The sequence below is a fragment of the Pararge aegeria genome, chromosome 12 (genome assembly GCF_905163445.1).
Source record: "Pararge aegeria chromosome 12, ilParAegt1.1, whole genome shotgun sequence".
Taxonomy (NCBI): domain Eukaryota; kingdom Metazoa; phylum Arthropoda; class Insecta; order Lepidoptera; family Nymphalidae; genus Pararge; species Pararge aegeria.
Window position 1 is genome coordinate 10,580,986 of NC_053191.1, and position 24,341 is coordinate 10,605,326.

A 24,341-nucleotide genomic window follows, 5' to 3' on the forward strand; every position below is an offset into this window, starting at 1 on the left:
TTACCCCTGACATGAGGAAGACTTTACTGGGTTGTACCACAAACTTAAACTAAATACCTACCTAAATAACTATTAGAACCTACAGTTTGCACAATCTAACCTGGCTGAACTGCAGTTGGCTATCTGTGATACGATCTGTGTATAACATGTACAGATCGCAATTTTTCAAGTAAACTGCATAACCAAATATTATGGTTAATATTATAAGGTATACCATTGTATGGTAAATCCACTGTATCCAATCTCACTGGGTCAGTGTGGTGGACTATGACCTAAATCCTTCTCATGGTGAGTAATGGGTTGATATGATAATGATAATTGTATATTGTATACCCTTCATTGGGATATGTAATATCCATTATAATTGTTTCGTAATGAAGTCATGAAGTCCTTTTTAATAAATTAAATAATTTCAAATCTTATTTGGTAAATTTTGTCTATCATTCCAAAATTAATATTTGCAAGATTACATGTTTATAGGACAATTGTTGAAAAAGTTTCAGGTACATGGACAGCATAAACAGATATACCTACAGAATGAGTTTTTGAGACAGGCATTTGAATGCAGTAACTTTGGGTAAACATTAGAGTTTTAGACCCATTTTAGTCCAAAATCAATAAAATTGATTAGATGAGACCGGATTTTTTAATTGAAAATATTGTAAATACACTTAACTTCTAAATAGTTGTTTCTAATTGAAATTCACTATTTTATACAGTTTGTATTTAATTTCTATATCGCTCGTTACTATACATATAGAGTTTTTGACACAAACTCGAAATGTATAATTACTTTAATTATTAAAAGCTATGCTTTCTAAGCACATGTTTTTGTACAAAGGAAAGTAGGTTTAAAACCGAGGGTTCTGAAGTTTACAAGTACGTCAAGTAAAGAAACCGGTGGGTAATGCTTTCGATATCATAGGCGGAATGTAGGCTTTATGTTTCTTACTAATGCTTGATGGTACATCAACGTGGAAGAAATCTATATCGCTCTTTGTTTTTAAATAACTAGTTTTTTTCGAGAAAATTCAGAATCTCTGCTTATCCCAATTTTGTTTAATTTGATAACTGCTCGCGATCATGTCGTTTTCAAATATAGAAAGACTTGTAAAAAGAAAGCAAAATAGACCTATAGTTAGTAGTTTTTATGAGTAGCAATGTATGCCTGTTTTTAATTTTGCCAAGACCTTTTTTGCTTTCATAATGCAGACAAATTCGAGTTTTAAAACAAGATCATAAATTCTATTCTCCTCTGAAGTTACGGAGTATCGATAAACCGACCCTCGATTAGGAGTGTACAAATCTTATACAAGGGTACAGAATTCGGGTGTCGCTATTGTAATATATCCGATCTGGATCCCAAAAAAATTAATTGTTTTTAAACGGCTCGGATCACAAGCAATCATACAAATAATAACACTTAATTACTGTTATTTAAATGTTCACGGTCCTTGAAATATTTATGTTCAGAAATGAAATGTTTCAAGCTCCGATCAAGTGCACAATATTCATACAAAAAGTACTAGGATTTCAGAACCAAACTGCGAGGATTCGGTCTGGATGTAGTGCACAAGTGCTCTTACCATGTTATTCATTATACTTATATGATTAAAAAAATATAAAGATCCATTAATGACGAATCCTGGATAGAAATAATAAAATATTTTTATCCAGGAAACTTTGTTCCGCCGCAAGACGCCTGACGAATCCAAAACAGTGGATCTATCGGCATAATCAAACAAAATAGTCAGATTTGCTTGGTGGGACTTGGCTCTAAACCACTCACTCGTTTTTCCTGTACTTCTGAAGGTAAAAGCGATTTATGGTTTTAGTAACCCTAGGACCCTAATTTTTTTTCTGTTTGTAATCCACAGCCCGTTTGAGCAATGTAAATTAAGGTTATGTTTTGTTTGTCATCGTGTATTTTAGAATGCTTTGTTTAGTCATTTCTCTGAAAGTATTTATTCAAGGTAAAAGTTGTGGAACGAGAGTTCTTATTATAAATCCCCTATCGGTAAAACAGACTCTCTTACCAACAAGCATTGTAAAAATTTATCATTCATACACATTTTTACAAGGCTTGTTTTAAGCAAGTATAGTATTTAGTTGGATACATCAAGATTGTCAACGGTCCATAATTTATTGGATCACTCTTGAAGTAAATAAAAATTATATCTTATAACGCCTATAGTGAAAAATAACTGGTGTAAACTAAAAAACTAAAAAAAAGAATTAAAACTTAATTTAAAAAACTAATATCTAGATTACATGCAATATCAACCAAAACGTCGATTTTAACAATACTTAATTTTGAAAGACATTTTTTAAGGCATTTCAAATAAGGGCCTATGCACACGGCGTTATTTCAGAACTGCCGCGTTAGAAAAGATTCAGCCGAATTATGTTGAAGAGGCTCCATGGCGGCATTTAGAAAATTACAAAGATTTAGAAATTGAGTTATCAGAAAAACAGCAACAAACAGTACAAACGTACGGCATCCCCAGGATTAAAGCCTCTTTGTGTTTCGATTTACTGACCGATTTCCTTCAATTAAATTCGCGTTAAAACATAACAATTTGCTCTATTGCATGACACATAAGGCATTTCACAAGACGTTCAACTTATATTTACTCTCCAAGTTGTCTATAATCTTCTTGATGGCAGTTATACACCTGTCCAACTCCTCAACAGACTGTTGGTGTGATCGATTCGTCGCACGCTGTTGCTCCATCATACTGTTCGCAACTTTGAGAGACGTTATTGCTGCTCGTGGCCCTACTATATCAATCTGGAAAGAAATTTGAATATGAACAAATTTAAATTCTTTTTATTTATAACAACTTAATAAGTGTAAAATTTACTAATATTAAACCCATTTAAAATTACTAATAACTTATAAATAATAGCTGCGTTCTTAGCGGCGTTTAATTTTGCGTCAAGAAGCGTGCGTTGGAACGAACAGGAGTTTGGTCGCTCTGCGGTTCAAGTTGATATAAGTGGACCGAAACTGCAATCTATCCTACAGCCTATAAGATGACGCTAAAAGACGCTATTAAAGGCCCTCGCTCAATTATCTAGCGAATACGTTCTGACACCATATTAGCATACACTTTAACAGGCAGACTCGGGTTCAAACTCTAGAAATTCCAAAAACCTAACCTTTAAAACATAAGAACAGGATTATGTGATAAATGAAATAAATTGAACGCCTATTCAAAACGCCATGAACACCTATTCAAAATACAAATAATAAAAATTCATTTCTTTCAAGTAGGTATAGACTTTCTCTATTAGAATGTTTGAAACTTCAAGTCTGTCTACTTGTATCGACTCTACCACCGTTTCGGAAGGCAGATTCTACCGAGAAGAAGCCGACAAGACACTTAACATAAGCAGGTGGTTAGAAGTGATCAACTAGTGGGCACCCCGTCGTCTATTTTCATAGTTTTTTACCAACTAAATTTATCATTAACGTCTTAAGCTCACTTTACCATCCTATACTTTGAGTAGTTGTCGAGTCGATATGGTGTGGAAAAGGCCTATGGCTGGTGAAAGATATATAATAATCCCGGCAACAGACATACAGAACAGTGTCTTAAGTCGCAATGCCGACCTCTCAGGTCTCTATGACTGGAAAGATGAGGGTTTAATACAGAATCCGAAATTTTACACGCATGGTTAATTTATATATGTAAAAAAAGGACTACATCATCCTGATATCTGACGAAAGATATAATAATCCCGGCAATGAAGAACTAGAACCGAGTCTTAATTCTCACTCAGATCTCGATTGCTTTGAAGATGGTGGTTCCAATCCTGCATGCATGGTTAATTTATATATCCATAAAGAAATAATAACATTATCATTTATACAATTATAAAGGCGTAAGAGTGTTCCTTGATTTGTATGAACCAAACTAAGTGGTAGGAGAAAGTGTGAATAAATACCTTCGGTAAAGTAACCACTTGATTGTCATCATTGGTGACGAGTTCCAACTTGACTTTCTTGATCGGATTCTCTTTGGGCGGCAACTTGCGTCGTTTACCCCCGGCCGCTTTCAGCTCCTCCTCGTTTCCTTTCATGTCCCGACGAGGGCACGAGCAAGCCCTTGCGCCTACACTCTGCCTCCCGTATACGATGCCACTAAACGTTGAAAAAGTAAAAAAGACCATTTTCTTTAAAGGTGTGTTCATAGCTGACGGGTGAAGTGTCCATAAACGGAGCAAAATTTCGCGGGGCATGCAAGGAACCCTTCCTGCCACTGCCACCCTGTATCCGTCAACCTGAGGCGTAAATGTTAAACTACATGTGCAGGTAACTACACCGGCAACCATGCCCTTCAGACCAGAACATACCAGCCATATTTATACAGCACTCTTAGTACCTTATAGAGTTATTTTCAGCACAATGTTGACTAAATATCTAGTTCATCTTGCCATTCATAAGTTTTCTTTACAATTCCGTTGCTTAATTTAATATTATACAAAGCAGACTACAATATACATATTATTATTGCATGTTAATACCAACGTCTTACTACTTAATACGTGGTCGACGGCCGATTGGCGCAGTTTGCAGCGACCCCGCTTGCTGAGCCCAAGGCTGTGGGTTCGATTCCCACTACTGGATAATATTTGTGTGATGAGCATGAATATTTTTTAGTGTCTGGGTGTTTATATATATTTTCTAAGTATTTATGTATATAATTCATAAAAATATTCATCAGGCATCTTAGTACCCATAACACAGGCTACGCTTGCTTTGGGGCTAGATGGCGATGTGTGTATTGTCTCTCTCTGGCTCAGGGGTGGACAGCGCTAATTTCCTAACTCTGGTTTGGTACTTTGGTTTTTTTTTTGGTCCTCGTGATTCGTAGGTGAACCACTAAACCAAGAGGCAGTTATGAGACAGTGATCACTTACCGAGAATCTTCAAGCGTAAAGATGATATCAATAGCTCGTCTATTAATGCCCGAGCCACAACTATTCTTGCAGACAAAACTATAAGCATGTCCCGTTGGCCTGTTGAGTCGCACCAACACAGAGTACCAGCAATCAGTCTCATCAGGGTTGCCGCAGTAATAAACATTCGGATCTCCAAGCTCTCTGGCTGATCTCAGCACATTGTTGACCACCACAGCATCTGTGGTCTCTATATGAAACGAAATTAGAAATCCCATCATACCACAGTACATAAAATGTTAAGTAAAAAAAATTATGTCGAACTATCTGTTTCTAAACAGTATATTTCTTAACTAATTGTTAAGTTCTAATAGAAAACGATAGTTACATTATGTAAGGTACAGAATTGATAGCCTAGTGGGTAGGACTTCGACTTTACTTTCGAGGGACCGAGTTCAAATCCCAACACGCACCTGTAACTTATCTAAACTATGTGCGTTTTAAGCAATTAAATATCACTTGCTTCAACGGTGAAAGAAGTAATCGTCAGGAAACCTGCATGCCTTAGAGTTATCCACAATGTTCTCAAAGATGTGTGGACTCCACCAATCCGCACTGGACCAGCATGGTGGACTACGGCCTTAACCCCATCTCATTGAGGGAGACATGTGCCCTGCTGCCCCTACTGTTGATATGATGAAGGCATAGAATACACTTATTCATTATTTGATCACGCAAACCTGGTATTTTCTGTGGACATGCATACGCATCCAATTCAGCTTTACAAATCAGTTCAGCTTTCGCAGCCAACAATTATTAAAAATAGGGACAAGCGGTAAAAGCCTATAAATGGTCAGCCTCGGCCTCGCTATCGGGGATCGTGCCTCGTTACGTGCGTTTATAGTCATTAAATAGCAGTTGCTTTCACGGTGAGGGAAAACATTTTGAACCGCACTTGGCCAGCGTGGCGGGCTATATAGCTTCTCATTCTGAAAGAAGACCCGTGCCCTTTAGTGTGCAGGAGGTAATGGGTTGCTGATGACGAGTAATGGTATAGAAGCACACGCATAGATTTAACCCCCCTCGGTTTTTAGCGAGCAATTTATTCGCGGACTCGGACACAATGTTAATGTAGATTACGTAAATAAATATTGTGGCGACGCGACGGGAGTTGTATGTGAACGCGTTTTGGCGTTTTACGCAATTTCAAAATCGAGTGAGTTTATGCTTTAGCTATTCAGCGAAATGCGATTTGAGCTTAATAAGTGTAATTAGTACATAAAGTGTACGTATAATTGAAACTTACCTGCATTCCACTGGGCGTGTACGTGCTGAAAACATCGCTCTACTCGCTTCTCTCCTTGATCGGGGTCCGCGAAAACAACCGTGGCGCGTATGTACATCTCTCTATCGGGGACCTTGCTCACATCCCAGTTGAAGTTCACAGAGAAGTTGGACCCCATCTCCACATATATCCGATTCAAAAGGTATGAATACTGCAATAGTTTTTTTTCTTACAATGATTATTGTAGTATTTATATTTTAAATTTATTTATACTCCACATTTGTATACCACATCATTCAGAAAAACGAAAAAAAAAAGAACAAACGCTGCAAGAATGAAATAGGATACAAAAGGCCTTATCGCTATGTAGCGATCCCTGCCAGGCAACCTTAGGATGTAAATAGTATGATGATTTTATGTTTTTTTTTTTGCCTGGGGCAACAAGGTCTAAAGCACTTAAAATACTTTATTCAGATAAAGAAAAAATGTGAGAAGATGGGCTCCATATTTTCAAATTTCAAAAGTTTTTTGTCCGCGTTTGTTACAAATCCAAAATAATAACCCATGTTTTTCTTCGTTCGAGTGTGTGAACGGAGGACAAACAGACAATCCCACTTTCGCATTTATAATAATAGCTAATGCAGCTAGGATTTAAAGTGTGAATATTGCAATCGATACCTGTCAAATAATACAATCGATAGTCGATCTTTGGATAGAGTTCCTGGAATTTATGGCAAAAATATGTTGAATAGCAAGGTATTTTTCAAGTCAAGACTAGAAATTGGCGTGCTTTGGATATCACGTTGTTCCCGGTCATATCTCGTTGTTAGCTTTTCACACGTTATAATATCTGTAGCCTGAATCCAGGCATAAACTAATGACTAACAATGTCATAACGCAATATCTCCATTGACTGTATGTAGAAACCAATATTCGTAAGCGACTATTACGTTCTCCCATACCTACTTCAATATGATATAATTCTCTTACATAAACTTTTAAAGTAATGTTTAGCTTTCTTATCAAAATAATTAGAGGATTGAAGAACAATATCTTTTAATGGAATCTTCCATTTTCGTAAATATCTTTCAACCCTTTGGATTGTGGAGCTGTTCTGGGTTTTGACATTTCTGTGTGTGTGTGCTTATAGCGTAGAACTATTTATATTATTTATAGAAATGCGAAAGTATGGATGGATTGACGTATGCTACTCAATCACGCCAGAACGGGTAAACGGCTAATACATTTATTTGAAATAGAAAGCCTTATTGCCTCATTTGCCAAATATTTTTAAATTGAAAATTATAATCACCAAAAACTTTTTCTTTTGTGTACGAGATCCATCAATTTCAACAACAAAGTTGCATTTTTCGGACTCATCTTTTCGCTCTGGTGGACCACGTGGTGATATCTGTAATAATAAAAAATGTTAAAACAAACTGTCAATTCAACAATATAGTCATTTTTAAGGTTTACCGAATATGATATTATTTAAATCCAAGATGCCCGCCAGGTCAAATTGCCAATTTAACAATATGGGTGTAATTTTCAAGGTTTACCTGGTGTATAAGATCGAATATGATATAATTTTTACAATTCAAGATGGCCGCCGAGTCAAATTGAACTCATATTTAATTTTTAGAGTTTTGTACCCAATGGGTGGCACCCTCGCACACAGGTTTCCATATAATCGTGGAATCCATACCCATACCCTATGTGTACGAGTCCGATTAGCACTTGATTTTTATCATTTGTTGTTATAGCGACAATTTTTAGACAAACCCGCCTAAAAACAGTAACAATTTTATGTTTGTACCTTTTGCAGTTCATGAGATACTTGACCAATTTTTATTAATTGTTCGTAAAACGACAAGAGAGATACACACAGAAAATGTCACCCTCTACCTTTTACGCTTCATGAGATACTGCCCGCTGACCGATGGACGAACACGACTTGCACTTGACTGATTTACATTCTATTTTGTTAAAGCTACAATAGGAATTAGATATATACACGCTTTTGGGTTACCTATTAGGGTTCATGAGATAAAGCTTGTCTACAGATGGATGAAAGTATGGACAGCAAACTAGTAGGAAGTAGTAAGAGCACCTGTTGGCACACTTTTCCAAGTATAAATTTAGGTCATTCCACCAAGTTTGAAAATAATATGATACCATTCTGTATAATATATTTAATGAATTAACAATTTTAGTCAAAATACTTTGTTCATTGCCAAGTATACCTAGCGAAGAGTTCCTTTCATCATCAGATCAGTAGTCTAATAAACTATTTTATTGACATTGCAACTTCTAAGACAATATAAAATAAAAAATATATAATACATATAAATAAAGTTACTTTATCAAAATGCACTATTGTGTGATAACTATCAATTTCTGTTTTACATCCTTAAGCATAAATTGAAAGATGCTTGATACTTATTTTAATTTTGGTTTATGAATACAGTCCTTAACTATTTGACAGCTCTTTTAGATCTTTTAAGTTAGGGATTAATGGGTACTGAAACTCAAGAAATTGCTTCACTAAATAGCGGAAGCATATGCCCTGTTACTACAAATAATCTATCTTAATCTATATATTTTACAAATGCAAAAGTGTGTGCTTGTGGCACATGCAAGCTAATTAAACATAATATTATCCTGAATGGAAGGGTTGAACAATTTAAATTTTGTTATTAAGTTAGTTAAGTTAAACCCATAACCAAAATAATTTGTAATGCTGTTGAATTACTACTAAAGAAATTTATGCATTAATAAATGTATACCACATTTATGCAACCATATGCTCATACATATTTGATGGCCCATATAAAATGTACCCAAAATTTAAGAGGCCCATTTTTTCATTCATGTGTTATTCAAAATGTAAAAAAATATATAGGATAATATTATAATGCATCATATTGTGAGTTAGCCTTTAGTTAAAAATATTTCAGATACTTACAGGAATAAACTGATTGGGTGGACTATATTTCATGTCAGGAACAACTATAGTTGCTACATCTAATGTTACTTCTGAACTAGCATCTCCAGTCAGATATGAGGAAATGTTAAAGTCATTTTCAGTCACTGGCAGAAAAACATCTCCTTCAAAAGTCCTGTAAAGAGCATTCATTAGTCTTAAGCAATAGCACATAATTTGACATGCTATTAATGCTGTTCTGAACACTGACATCTTCCAAATATGAGAAGGAATTGAAGCAAAGATCACCACCCTGTTCCAGCATGGGTTGGTGAGATCCTATACTTTATCATTACATATTGTTATGTTTTTTTTTTAAAGATATTTTATTTGTATTTATAGATTTGTAGATAGATTAATAGTTTTATATTTCCTTGTCTCTTATTCTACAAGATAGAGATCAAAATCAAAACCAGAATATTATATCCAACACAGAAGTTAAACAGTTCAATTCCTTATATATTTAGTAATTAATATAATAAAAATTAGCCCAATAAGAACAGTTACATACAAATAGTCCTTAATTCTATGATTTAGACATACATATTAATGTGATAAAATACATTAACCTACACTAAGCTGTAGTTGGATGCAAGTACAATCAAAGCATGCACATTACAGGGTATAACTTACAAAAGGTCCAGATCCTGGGTATTGGAAGGTGACATAGATATATCTTCCATCTTAAACATGATTTTATCCCCTACTCCCAAAATAACTGAAAAAATAGACAGAGTGATAATAAGACGAAAAGTGAATACTTGAAAATATTAAAAGATAAAGTTTTTATTTATCTTTAGTTGAAAAGAAATATTCTACAATGATGATTATAAATACTTAATTATTCACTTTGTTATCAATATATATGAAGTATATATATAGTGAAGATTTTAATACTTCATCCTTAATTAACTATAAAATTTTATGGTAATGTATGCTTTTAAAACAATCAAGACAGTAGTTTAAAATTTGGGCTATACCTACCGAAACATTCAGGAAAACAATTTGTTTATTTGTCAAAAAATACTAAGATTATATATATCTAAGATTATTGCTTTTCGATGCTTAGAAATATTATTGAATTTTATTGAACAATTCCGTGTACTTACAATTCAGAATGTATAGTAACAAGTAAGTAGTAACAACTTTGCATTCTGAATAGTACGAAAAACTTTTACAAATGATAAAAATACATTGCCTTTGTTATGTTCAACTTACCAATAAAGAATTTCAATTTCGTTTACGCGATTAATTTATTCAGCTATCTTGTTTAAAATTCTAAATATTGAAACTTTTAATAGAATAAGGTAATATATAATGACAAAGTTTGCTAATACCACAGTTTGTCGGCTGTCGGAAACATTTTTTGTTTTTTTTTATATCTATTCATAGTTTTTATTTATTAGTCTGTGGTAGTCGTACTGCCCATGAACCACAGACTGCACAGCGCACAGAGACAGACCGTAGATCTTACGGCCCGCAAGATCTTCAAGCACTGACCTCTTGTATACTATCTGTTCAAAATGCTTCCAATGTTAATATGCACATATTCTTACTTCTCGACACCCTTGTTTAGTGAACAGCGAACACTTTTTTAGTGATTTGTTTAAGCGTTATTATGGCTATATAATATGATTTCTTTGGCTATGTATGATTTCTATGGCTCGCTCGGTTATAGAGCGGTTACTATGGCTCGCCTTGTTCAAACTTTCGTTTGAACAAGCATAGGTATTAGGTGGTGGTGGTGGTTTGGCAAGCATTTCTAGAACTCCGGGTCGAAGTTTATGATTCCATACTAGCAATGCTTATAAAGTTATATAGACTTGACCTCAGATTTTTTTCCAAGTCGGCTGCTCGACGGCTGCATGTCGGCAGATATGTTGTAGATGTGATTTTGATGTGAACACTGAATGTGAAGTACCTACTTACCAACTTATTTTTTATCTATATAGATGTTGTAATCTGTATTACCACAAGGCACAAAAAAAATAGAGAAAAAATAAACTTCCGAACTCGGCTTCACTTCACTTTGTGTTTTTTTTCTAATTTTACTGTCAGTAGGGTTGATAAATTAGTGCATATTTCGTATGCAACAGTTATTTTGACCCAATATTGTGCTTTATTATGATCCAATTTATCGGTAAAAAGGCCCCAAGTTAGTCTATTAACTAAAATCAATAACAAACAGTCTGCAACAAAGGTACGCTTATGTTTGCTTTTACCGAGTATATAACCTGTGTTTAGTGCTAGCGACTAGCGTCCGGTTGGCGTCTGTCATAGTTAACACGGAACATTTCTTAATTTGTTATTACAAAGATGCGGGGAAGTTCTTTTGTGTCATAACGATCGGTGAAATTGTAAGTGGTTTAACGTTTTAGTGATCAAGATGAATTATGACGCGGAAAGGGCTATGAATCAGAAGCGGCTGCGAATGGAAGGTGAACCGGGACACGGCGTTGTCCAGGGAAACGGATTGCCGCTTAATTATATAGGTATGTTGTTACACGAATTCTTCCGCGGGAAAACTATCTGGAAAGTTTAATACAGTAGCTGCATATTTGTTATAGATAATGGTCACCAAATACCGTATCAGCCATACGCGAGTGCGTACAATACGCACTACCCGCCGCCGGATGCGTTTGCTGCATACGGGCCTCCGCCCCCCGGGGGCTACGCGCCTCAGAACCTGTCCTACGCACCTCCCGCGCACCAGAACTATGCGCATCATCAAAGTTTCCCGCCTCAACAACCAACTCAAGCACAGATTCATATGGCACAATCACATATGGGTATGTATCAAAACAAAACTCAATCAAAATTTAAAGTTACATATATTTATGCCATTAAGTAAGGTCCCTTTACTTATTTTCATTCTTTCATGTTACAATTTGTATGGTTACCTTAATTTTTGTAAGTATGACTACTATAGTTTTGAACAAATCATCATATGACATGCAAAAGGTGACCTTGTTTTGTTGATGTTTCAGTATTTGAATTGTATGCTTTCACACAAACAACATTGTATTTATCACAACTTAATTTTTATGATAAATATAATAATGAAAAAAACATTGTAAATTGTTTTTAATAGGTTAGAACCGTAAAGTTTTACTAAATTTAGATCAACTATTCTTTTACAATCATGCCAAATAGGGATCATTGAGCTCAATATAGGATCAATGCTTGTTTCAGTTCAAGGTTACGGAGATGTTGGTTTACACAAAGCAGCGTGGCCACCACAACCACACTTATTGCCACCCTTGGACACACAGAAACCACTTGATATAAAGCAACTCAAACCTGAAATCAAACTTGAACCTACTGACACACATAAAAGGCCACATCCAGAAAATGAAATGATGGTTTGTATAAATTTTTTTATTTTTTTAATATCAATTTCTGTACTGGCCAATTAAGGAACATGAGGTTCTGAGCCCAACACTTCCAGGGTCAGGCCAAGATTTGTTTTTAATTATATTTCTCATAAGTTGCTGAATATGTATTACAAATTGTTTAAATAATAGTAGTTATATGTATATAACTTTAATTTATATTCATTACAAGCATTCAATTTCAAATTCAATTTATTCAGCATAATACATAGTCTTGTAGTCTAATTGGATATTGTCTGTAAGAAGGCTAGACTACATAGAAAATTAGACAAAAACCCATTTAATAAAAGTATAATATTTACTGCAAAGTTATTACTTGGTTGCAGAGTCGTGAAATGGAACAGCCCAAAATCAAGATCAAGACAGACATCTTTAAACCTGATGAGCTTGTGTTGAGACCTGAACCTGACAAGCCGCATGGTAATAAACCTCTTTTTAAATGTGAAATCAGTCAGGAATGTACTGTCAGTGGATATACCCCTAATTGGTTTCTTTACAATATTGTACAGGAAGCAGGTAACTAGCTGTAGCCAATCCCACCAGACCAGAGCCAATTTGAAATTTGATTTTTTGATTTTTTTTTTTTTTTTTGATATCCAGTGCAGCTACAAATAGAGTTAAAATTTGTTTAATTTTTCAGATGCTTCCCTAATAATACCAGCAGATATCATCAAGCCTGTTGACCCATCTAAAGGTAATACATATTACATAATAGAAGTATGAGAAACTTGAGTTATTGTGATGTAAAATAGTGTCAAGTGAGAATAACCTCACTATAACAGTGACTTTCCATATTTATCAACATAAAATTAAAGTTACCACAATGCCACACTTTCTTTATAACATTAGAAGATACCTTGTAAGAACAATTATATTCATTCCTAAGTTTTTCAATCAAATGGCTTTATATATTCTAGATGACGTCCATACAGCTAGAGTTGAAGCTGATAAACCTATAATTGGTAAGTAAGTCTCTTTAGTATCTAATGTATAAACTCGAAAACCACTAAACATATATATTTATAATTTGTTATAATTTGTCCGAACTATGGTGTAAAATTGTCAAACACTCATCCCCTCTCCCAAAGGAACCGAGCTTAATGTCGGGATAAAAAGTATCCTATATTACTTCTAACACTTCCAAGAATATGTGTACAAAGTTTCATGAGGATTGGTTAAGTAGTTTTGGCGTGAAAGCGTAACAAACTTACATTGACATTTATAATATTATTAGGGAAGTAGGGATTAGTAGGGATGTTATGTAATACGTAAATACTATCTACTAGAAAAAAATCTGATCTTTAGTAAATCTAATAAAGGCCGCAAAGCCTATCACTTATTATTAAGCAACAATAACTCATTTTATGTCAGAATAATTTAACAGATAAAGTGGGAAAGTTTTACTTATTAGAACTGTTACATGGATGAAATAACTGAGAACCTAGTTTATGAGATAAAAAATAAACTATAATAAATCTTGGCTTATCTTGGGTATTTTTTTCTAGAATCAGGCAAACCAGAGGGTTCACTAGACACTAGCAAGGATATTGCATCCCCAAAAGAACCCACAGGGGCACCTTCTGATAAGAGGTAAGAATTCGGACACATTCATACTGTAAAAGCTAAAGAGTCACAAGTATTATCCATGGTGCACTCATCACACTTAATTATTAATTTTCACAGTGAAGAAGACAGAAAACCATTCAGTAGTCCGGAAGGTGCCAAAATGGGTTTCACAACGGGGAAAATGCCACCTGGCTTAGAGGTGACATATTTTACACTTTAATATGTTTAAATGGTCAATAAGTCCTCCCATGCCCGATATTTTTGTATAATAAATAGAAATTACAACAATTTTTAAAAAAAAGAAAGTCAGTCAAAAAAAAAAAGGAAATTTATCAGCCCGATTGTCGAACCCACAAAAAGTCTGACTTGGATGGGCACCTTTATTACAACATTAGTAGTATAAACATTCAGACATTGATCTTCTGTAATTTATTTGAGCAACGATAAGTGAAAAAAAAATTAAGTCAAAATACAATGTGTAAATGAAAACCGAAATAATACTACACGGGCTTAAGAGGTACATTATGTACTGTCTCTGAGACTTATTATATCTGAATCAGAAAACCTAATAGTTTTTTTTAGTAAAAAGTGCCAAACTGACAAAGTATTTACTGAAAGAAATCAGATACAGCCCTAACATCACATACAAAATTAAAATCAAGTGTCTCCTGTCACTTTATTAGGTACGCGTAACGTTGCGTAGGTACTATGCGCGTGCCGGTCTTTTATCATCAATAGGGTTGTCATAAGTAAATACTTAGATTGATTTGAAATCGTTTGCTTCTTTTGATTTAAAAACTTTACAGGGGGCTTCCTTATGAAATATACTATATATATGCAATAACTTTATAATATATATATGCAATAACTTTCATGACATCAAATTTATTCCTTAGTCTATTTGGTTGTTAGACAACAGAGTAAGGGATGATCATGCATAGGTCACACAAAACCGTCATAGGGAAATGCGGGATAGGATCCATATTGCAGTCGCCAGTAAGGGTCCTATCCTCGACCGATACCGTGTCCCTACGCTGCAAAGACGATGTTGGCATTTACCGGATCAAAGTTTGTCGGATCAAAGTCGTCGAACAACATTATAGTATTGGCCAGCGTCCACCAGAGACGGCAGGGCAGAGCATTTTTATCTTTACATTAAAGACTCAGTTTTCCCATTAGATGCCATAGGGTCGATCTGTAAACATTGGATTCTGTTTCTTGTTACAACTAGTTTCGTATAGATTTACTTTGGGAAAAAGTAAAAATTCGGTCTGCGTTGGCCTTATAAATGAGACGTACAGTAATTCCACGCCTTTGATCTCTTGGTTAATGCCATATATTTTTCTTTAATTGGAAACTAACAGCTATAAATACAAAATTAGTTTATAGATTGGTTCTCTTATATAGAAGCCATGTAGATTCCTTACTACTGAAGCCAGTAAGGATCCTTTCCTCAATGTATATATATACAAGATCCATAAGGGTCGAAGTGCATTCGCCAAATTCACCACAGGAATCCTTAACTCAGCCCACATTTACTCGATGTCTTCGTCGTTCCTCTGTATGACTATTCTTAGTCTGCGTTCTACTAACAAAATTGATGTCAAAAAAATGACAACATTATTCGTTTTAACTTATAATAACTGCAACCATTCCGGAAACGTCAAGACAATCCTCAGTCAGTAATTATTGAACTTATGAATTCTGTTCTCCGGCGACTTTATTTATTGCATTAAAACAGGCGTTATAGAAACAAAGAACATTAAGTTGCTATAGTCTGCTAAAACCAAGCTGTACTGTGTTTTTTATAATTTCTTCAATCTCTTTACACCACATTACATGGATCTTCCAAAATGCAATCACTACGCACTTGTGGCTTTGGACTCCGGAGCATCCTCGGGAGTGACTTTAGTATGCAAAATTTAAAAATGCAATGTGGTGTATAAAGCTAGAACTAAAATTATAAATTCCACCATGCAGTTATACCTGGTTTCCATGGATTAAAGTAAATTAAGATTTATGGTCATTGTACTTTATTCGTTTTAAGCTACTTTCGAGAATGAACATAAGTAATCAAAATTTTCAATAGAATATAAAAAAATACTCTATTATTAATTTTGATTACTTATGTTCATTCTCGAAAGTCTATTGTTTTGCCATTCCAGCCGAAAAAACGAGGTCGTCCAAAGGGATCTACCAACAAGCCGAAGCCTCCGGGAACCCCGACCAAGTTGACCCCCCCTACACCAGGCGCGGTGACCCCCCGCGGCCCCCCGCCTCCCGCTCGCCCGGTGCCGATTGGCCGACCGCGCGCCCCTTCTGGCTACCAATACGCCATTCGACCGTTCAGGAAGGACTTCTCTGGGATACAGTTTAGAAGGTAGGATGACTTATGACTTTTTTCCCACGATAGCACATAGTCGGTATACATGCGTTTTGGGTATGAATGAATATACCTAATTACAACTAAATCTACCAAGCGCATGCTGCAGCCTCATGTAAATTAACTTCACATCCCAGTTCGCGTTAATATGTAATTCTGCATTGGAGATATAATTACATTTCTCCAAAGTCAAGTTTGTGTTTTGTGTCAAGTAACACAAGTCTAAAAGGAAGCCCACTACCAGTAGTGGGTAAGTTTGTAACCAGCGTAATTTTATGGATATAACCATATTGTGTTGTTCTCTAAAATCAAGTATATAAGAATTCATGACCAAGCTGCATTATTTGCTGTCTCTGAGACTTATCTGTGAAACCAAAACGCTAATAGTTTTTGAGTAAACCATTGCCATAGTTTTAACTGAAAAAATCAGATACAGCCCCAACATCACATGCGAAAGTAAAATCAGGTGACTCCTGTCACTTTATTAGGTAAGCGTCGCGTAGCGTTGGTACTATGCACGTGTCGGTCTTTTATCTTCAATAGGGTTGACATAACAATGTTTTGAATTAGTTTGTATGGAAATATAATGGTTCTTTTGATTTATTATTTTTACAGCGCTATTCCTTATGAAATATATTTATGGTGCATAAGTTCAATAGTATTTCGTAATTCCTTTTATTAACTTGGCACCGATTAAAAATTGTTGTAGAAAATATTTATTTCTTGCTTTTTACTTGTATAACAAAGTCGGTTTTACTTTTGTGACGTTTTTTATCATCTATTTAATAGTGCCATACATCAATACGCTTTCGTTGAAACAGGCGATGGAGCGATGACTGCCTAGATTCTTCGCACATTCCGAACGAAGTATACTTCGGCGACGTGCCCGTCCCGCTCACGGTTCTATACAACTACTACGACGCGAACGCAGAGCGGGAAAAATTGGCGACGCAAGCCGCTCAGATAGCTGCGCAGAAAGCTGCAGCTGCTAAACTGGCCGCTGCTAAGCTGCAGGCCCGAGGGGTCATGTCTAATGAGGTAAGACCTTCTGTTCAGTATATTCTTCTTGGGACAGTGACTACGCAGGGTTTACTGTCCCAGTGTTACTATGACTTGCTGATCTATTGTGGTCGCTACTATATCTATCGCTATATATTTAACAACATTAAAATAAACGAAAGTCTTAGTAATAGGGTCTATTACTAAGACTTGGCTGTCCATCACCAGCTTACATCTCATGAACAGTGATAGTTAGATAGTTGAAAATTGCACTTATGATGTATTTCCGTTGCCCCTAAATGAAAAATTAACATTAAATCTGGCTCCCATTCAACACATCGATTTGAACGGGCACTTTCCTTGGTAGTATATAAAAGAGACTATGTATATACAACGTGTAAATTAAAACCGAAATAATTTACTAGGTAGCCGTCGCGTAGCGTACTATGCACGTTGTCGGTCTTTTCTCGTCGTTCTAAAAATAAACATTAAATCGGGCTACCATTCAACAGACATAGTGGCAGCATTTTATTAATTGGAAAACCAACAGCTATAAATACTAAAGTAGTTTCTATAGACTATGGTACAGAATGCCATCTTGCGCGATTCCGACTCTCACTAGGCCGGTTTTTTACTTTATACTATATATTTTGAATTTTTTGGAATTTTCTTCCCTACCAATATTGTAATAATAATAATCTTTTTTCTTTTTCAATTACTTCATCATTAAATATTATTCTTTAATTTTCTATTTCTTTGTTTTTTTTTTTATTGTTGTTATTAGCTCTAAGCTAATTTTACATTAACTTGCTATGAGAGCTAATTTTAACTAGGCACTTAATGTACAGTTAAGATTTTATCTCTTGTGTCTCTCGTACAGGATATATGAATCCACTCTTGTTAGTAATATTTTAAAGTAATTTTTAAAATATGCTATAAAGAAATGAAAAAAATACTGCTGGTTGCTCCCAGAAATATCAATACATTTTTGGCTGGGAGTTTTAAGACCTCAGTTAATGTGTTTTCCTAGAATCTAGGAATCCACGAGCATAGGCTTTATAATTAAATATTACACACTTTAACGGTGTAGAAAAAAACATCATCAGAAAACTGGCATGCCTGCCATAGTTCTCCATTATGCAGAGTGAGAAGTCGACCAATCTGCACTTGGCCAGCATGGACTAAATGGCCCTTCTCATTTACAGAGTAGACCGTTTATGGTTTGATAATGATGGTTTTTTTTTTAACTGTACCATTATCAAAGCAAAGCAGGAATTTATCAGCATGGCTACGCAAAATCACGCTGGAACTGCATATGTGTAAGCCTAATATTCCCCTTTCATTTCCCATTTTTCAGGTTACGACAGTTGATTCATCTTCATCGGATGACTCGTCCGGATCCTCCGAGAGCGGGTCTGAAGAAAGCGATGACGTAAGCATTGTTTTAATTAGTATGGAACTAACAAATATATGTTAATGTTTTAATAATATTTATATAGCAATTAACTCAATTTGAAATCTTTATCTTATTAATATTATCTTTAATTAATATTTTGCGTTGCACAAACGTTGACACTTTGCTCCCGACACAGGGGACTTTACAACAAACTCTTTGACTATCTGTGTGTATTGAGTGGAAGAAATTGGACAGCATCTACGTCTGCGAGGTAGCTGGTTATTTTATATTACTGAATAAAACTGAAATTTTCAATAGTAGCTTATATCCAATTCGGCACAGAGCTTTAATACTGAGCCTATTCAAGAACGTGTGACCGCAAAAAACAGTGAATTGTAAATGTCATATTAAAATCTGGTGCTAATTCGTTACCATCTTTTGAGGGTTTAGTGAAGTTGCCCCTGCAATCATCCCTCTGAAGGGAGCTGGGTGGAACGATTTCAATGTGTGTAAATGCTTTACTGGCAATGGTGTAAATTCTTCATGTATAAGTATCTTAAATTGAACAAATTCATATTACATTTAGAAGAATTAAGGCACTAAGGTAATCATAATAATATTTTACATTGCTGCTATTTTCCCTGTTACCGTATGCGTGTTTAGTTATTGGATCAGATATTGTTGTTAAAACCGTAAGTATTAAACTGTTAGCTTCATTTGATTTATTACTATGGAGCATTGTAAACTCATCTTCATCTGAGGATGTATTGGATCAAAACGAGCTGAAATGCGAATTTAGAGGATTTCTTTGGTGTTGACAATCCACATTGGAGCAAAATTGTGGGTCTATGCTCTATAACCATCTCTCCTGTATAAAAGGATCTGCGTTTCCAGCACTGGGACATAAATACTCTGAGGTCCAGACAACTGAGTAACCTTACAAATCTACACTTAAGTGTTGTTTTGTAATGTTACTCAGTTATCATAATTATGTCACAGGCAATACATTATTACATATATTATAAATTTAAATATTTTTATTTAATGTAGATTCATTTTAGGTTATATTTCTATAAATGCACCTACCTACAGTTAATATCATGACATGTCCCTAATGCAATGACCCCAGCAATCTATGGGCACCAAGAGTTCCAAGAGGTCTTGCAAATAAATCATTACTTATGAATGTAGCAATGTGATTTTAAAGAGTAATAAAGACAGTCCAGTTTTTATATATAGTAGAGTTTAGGTCTATCCAGACATTGGAGGTCCGCAATTAGTGCAATCACTATTTTACCTGTTGCCATGGTATTGTTATGTATACTTTTTTATTCAAAAATTATATTTCTCAACTGCTACTGTAAATTGACAGTTACTTGAAATTATTTAATAAGTATTCATAAGGGTATGTCTGCATTATAATGCGACCGATCGAACTGACCGATGGAACGTTCCTGACGAGTTTCACGGTATATCCTGAAATGACCTGTTGACCCTTAGCATGCGGATATACCTTTATGCCGTAATCTAGGAATGTGGTTTTATTTCTACAAATTGTAGGACATGCCCCTAAAGCGTGGTCCTGGGCGGCCGAAGGTGCCCAAGAGTCCCAAGACGCCGGGAACGCCGGGCAAGCGTGGCCGCCCGCCTGTCCCGCCAGAGTTGCGACAGCCGGGCATCACGGACATGAAGAAGTTCTGCAAGGCGGCCGGCATACGGTTCGATTACAAGAAGTTGGTTGAAGGTTAGTTGACTTATTAACACAATTTTCTTATCCTTAATCCCTAAAAAGACGCATGGAACGTATCATCGTATCAATTCATTACCGGCCCACTTCAGAGCACGGGGTGGTAAAGCGGTCGACTTTTACAGAAACTTACTTCAGAAAGAAAGTGTTCATATTTCTACGCACAGTTTTAAGTGCATGCTATATTGGTTTATATCATGGAATCAAATTTTGGGATATGAATATAAGATATGTGTAGGTTAATATTTTAAAGTGCAACAAGTCATAAGATGCTGTAAATTCTTATTTTAATGAGAGCTAGCATTATATTTTCGATTTCCCATTTCAACAACCCTAAATAGCCTTATATATAAATTTGTGACCAAACTGTTTCAACATTGTCACATAACCTTGTATTAAAAAAAAATAAAAGAGAGAGAGAGCAAGAGAGTTCTCCATAATGCTCTCAAAGGTGTGTAAAGTCTACCAATCTTAACTAGGGACTTAATCTCTTACCAGTGTGGGAGGAGACCCCGTGCCCTGTAGTTGGCCGGTAATAGGTTGATATGATATATGCTAATTTAGACATAATATATTTTATGATGGTTTACGCCGTCTAATGCGTGAGATTTTTCCTACAGAATAAACCTTAATCGTCCGATATTAATAACTAGATTGGTTATTTATTAATTTTGGGCATTAATAATTAATCAATGTAATGCAAAATCTTAAGATGGCAGACTGAATTTAGTTGTTTTATCCTCTTCCTACCAGGGAAGATCCTATAGATAAGGATACCATTACAAAATTCAATCGAACATCTGAAGTTTTTGAATTACATTGTTAATTGTTAATTTCAAGTGTAAATAATTGTATAAATTAAATTTTTCCAAAAAGCGAAGGAGGTAAAATTAATTGAATTTTTTTACTGATATCACAATTTGTTATCCAGGTTGCACAAAGAACAAAGAGCGGGTGGAAAAAATGCAGGCATTACTTGTGACGGCGGGATTGGAAGGCAAACCAACGTTAGAAAAGTGTAGAGCGCTGAAACAAGCCAAAATGGACAAGAAAGAACAAGAGAAACAGGCCAAGAAGGAAGCCAAGGCGACGAAGCACAAAGAGACAGAAGGTTAGTATAGTTATGCTTTAATTTATAGCAATATCAGTACTAATTTTAGATTAAATGCTTTTTTTTCGTATTCCGTATGGGAAAAGAAATTGTTATTATTTCAATACTAACAATAAGAAAGCTGAAGAGTTCAAACAGAAGAGTTCTTTTGTTTAAACACTGTCTAGCTACCTGTCGAATTTGCAAAACCTTTTTTTTACATTTTTTTAGCCCAATTTTTGGGAGAGGCTTATTTTATGTCATTATATGGCATTAATACATAATAAGCACAACACTATCTAGCTACCTGTCGAATTTGCAAAACCTTTTTTTTTTACATATTTTAGCACAATTTTTGGGAGAGGCTAATTTTATGTCATATGAGTTTTAAAGATTTATAAAAATTCTTCCCACAAACCGGTTAAATAAGGGACTAAATTTTATTTGTCAGAACGCACTAAACTCACCAGACGTTAAGACCAATTTTTGGGACACGATGTCAATAAAAATTTTCGTATCCGAACACCATGGGCCCAGAGTGTCAAACGCAAGCGCCGCAAAAACGTAGTCATTACAAATAACGTAAATGTGTTTACGGCGGTTAAGCTTTTGAGCAGACACGGCAGCTGTTGCCGCTTTTTGGGACGTACTCGGCAAGTGAGAAACTGCCACCCAGTTGCGTGGTATAGAGGGTATGCGCTGGGTATGCAGATGATATAAAATGAAGAAAATTTCCAGTACGAGTTATCTGCATACCCTGTGCATACCCTTTATGCACGCCACTGCTGTCAACGTATAAATGCAGGTCGCATCCCACACCAGCGCAAGACCCATTTCTTGCCATCTTTGGTCTCTTACCATCATCCCTGAACAAATTAAAAGGAATTTCACTATCATTAGGTGAAGAGGGGTGCGCGCGGCGGATGACACGTGGGGCGACGGGCGTCAAGCCGCGACAACGCATCGTCATATCATCTGACGAGGAGGATGGTACGCCCGCTGCACGCCGCACGCTCTCCAAGCTGCGGTCAAGCGTCAACGACGAGTCAGATTCAGACTAGGTGAGTGTTACGTGTATGTGACTCATTTGAAACTAGACAGGACTTTAAAACCAATTACACCAACGAATTCAAACTTATTAGTATATTTTTCGCACCAGCAAAAAACCGATAGACCTCTAAGGTTTCAGAACACACAAAAACACTCTTACCATATATGATGCATAAATTGACTACGTAATAAATCCATCAATATTACTTAGAAAAACCTGTATTTTTAACGTTGACCAGCAACGTTAAAAATAAAGGACATGCGATTTTGTTTAAAATGTTATAAGAGCTGTTTATTGTATTTCCTAAAATCTATGCTTATTTAACTTGCGCAGTGTTAGCTAAGCGACGATATTACATTCAAAGGATATCAATAATATTCGGGTTCTCTCACTCAGGTAATTCTTGACTTCGCTGCTTGGTGAAGGTGTCTGATGGACAATAAATTGCCGATACCGTTCCCGGGCAGTGAAAGGACTGTGTGCGGGACCCCTAGAAAGTGCTTCGACGGGGGTCCGCTAGCAAGGGGCGTGATCGCTTCAATTCCTACTAATTTTAGGTCGAAGTGTCGAAATTTCGAAAATTCGCGTTGTGTTGTATGAAGAATGTGGAAACGAAGGCCAGATAGATACGATAAAGTAATTTATAATCTTTTATTACAATTTTATATAACCAGCGCCTTTAAAGAATAGATTTATAAAAGGCGTCCGAAGTCGTGCTATCTCATTCGCATGCCCGTATATTGTGCGAAAGAGACAGCACTCTTATAAAACTATTCTATAGTTCTTTAATCGCGCGGGTTATTCCTATATGTTATTTTTTTATTTATTGTGTAGCCTGAAATTGTTTTATATAAAAATGGTAAAACTTTTACCGTTTAGCAACTCAATATAAATTATTTTAAACAAATGGAATACACAAAAAATACATTATTGGGTAGTGTAGTTTGCCGCATTGAACAAAATCAGTAATTGGTGATCTTTACCTTATTTTTCTTTATTGTTTATTGAACGTTTCTCTAATTCTTTACATGCCCCTCTCTTCAGAGCAACCAATATTTACTAACCTTTGCTTGTTGCCTATTTTAGACTAAACAATTCTGTCGAATAAAGTGTGAGTCAAAACCGTGTTACAGATCAACATCAACGTTGAAAATTTTTTATTTGTAAATGTTGATTTGATTATGTTTCTAAGCCCATCAGCCTGCATTGGAGCAGTATAGTGGGTCAAAGCACTGTATCCTGTATCTCTCCTAAGAGTTTTGTCCTTATAAGTGAGACAATTTTTTGGTTGATGATTACTAAGTTAAGTTTTCATCTGTTTAATTATGTGATGAAAATTACTTTTCATTTTACAAAATCAATTAAACCCAATACAATTCATATGCTTTAAATGCGAATTATATGCGTTTTTTTAGGCAGCTCAATAAAGGCTCGCACATTCATTCGGATGGGTAACGCTACATATTATTAAATAGGTCTGTATTATTTACTGTATGTGCAGGGTTCAGATGTCTTCAATCTTTAAGAGTTAAAATTAATTTTAA

The 24,341-nt window shown here is 35.4% G+C and overlaps 2 protein-coding genes across 3 annotated transcripts; one reads left to right on the plus strand and one right to left on the minus strand.

The window, feature by feature from the left end:
- Nucleotides 1-1,337: 1,337 nt before the first annotated feature.
- On the minus strand, nt 1,338-10,528 carry LOC120628035 (cellular tumor antigen p53-like). Its single transcript, XM_039896223.1, has 8 exons — nt 10,392-10,528; nt 9,807-9,891; nt 9,156-9,309; nt 7,503-7,601; nt 6,212-6,401; nt 4,927-5,155; nt 3,952-4,147; nt 1,338-2,791 (listed from the first exon to the last, which is right to left on the minus strand). Exons 2-8 carry the CDS (start codon nt 9,863-9,865, stop codon nt 2,609-2,611), a joined length of 1,110 nt encoding a protein of 369 aa, XP_039752157.1. The 5' UTR covers nt 9,866-9,891; nt 10,392-10,528; the 3' UTR covers nt 1,338-2,608.
- A 663-nt stretch (nt 10,529-11,191) lies between these two features.
- On the plus strand, nt 11,192-24,341 carry LOC120628391 (HIRA-interacting protein 3-like). Of its 2 annotated transcripts, none has more exons than XM_039896740.1 (16): nt 11,192-11,373; nt 11,552-11,665; nt 11,741-11,962; nt 12,366-12,535; nt 12,892-12,985; nt 13,206-13,259; nt 13,483-13,527; nt 14,071-14,155; nt 14,249-14,330; nt 16,297-16,511; nt 17,336-17,552; nt 18,871-18,945; nt 20,470-20,653; nt 21,588-21,767; nt 22,647-22,807; nt 23,194-24,341. In XM_039896740.1, the coding sequence occupies exons 2-15, from the start codon at nt 11,560-11,562 to the stop codon at nt 22,805-22,807; spliced, it is 1,890 nt and encodes a 629-aa protein (XP_039752674.1). In that variant the 5' UTR covers nt 11,192-11,373; nt 11,552-11,559; the 3' UTR covers nt 23,194-24,341. The 2 variants fall into 2 exon arrangements, with proteins under 2 accessions (XP_039752674.1, XP_039752675.1); XM_039896741.1 differs by having other exon boundaries at nt 20,485-20,653.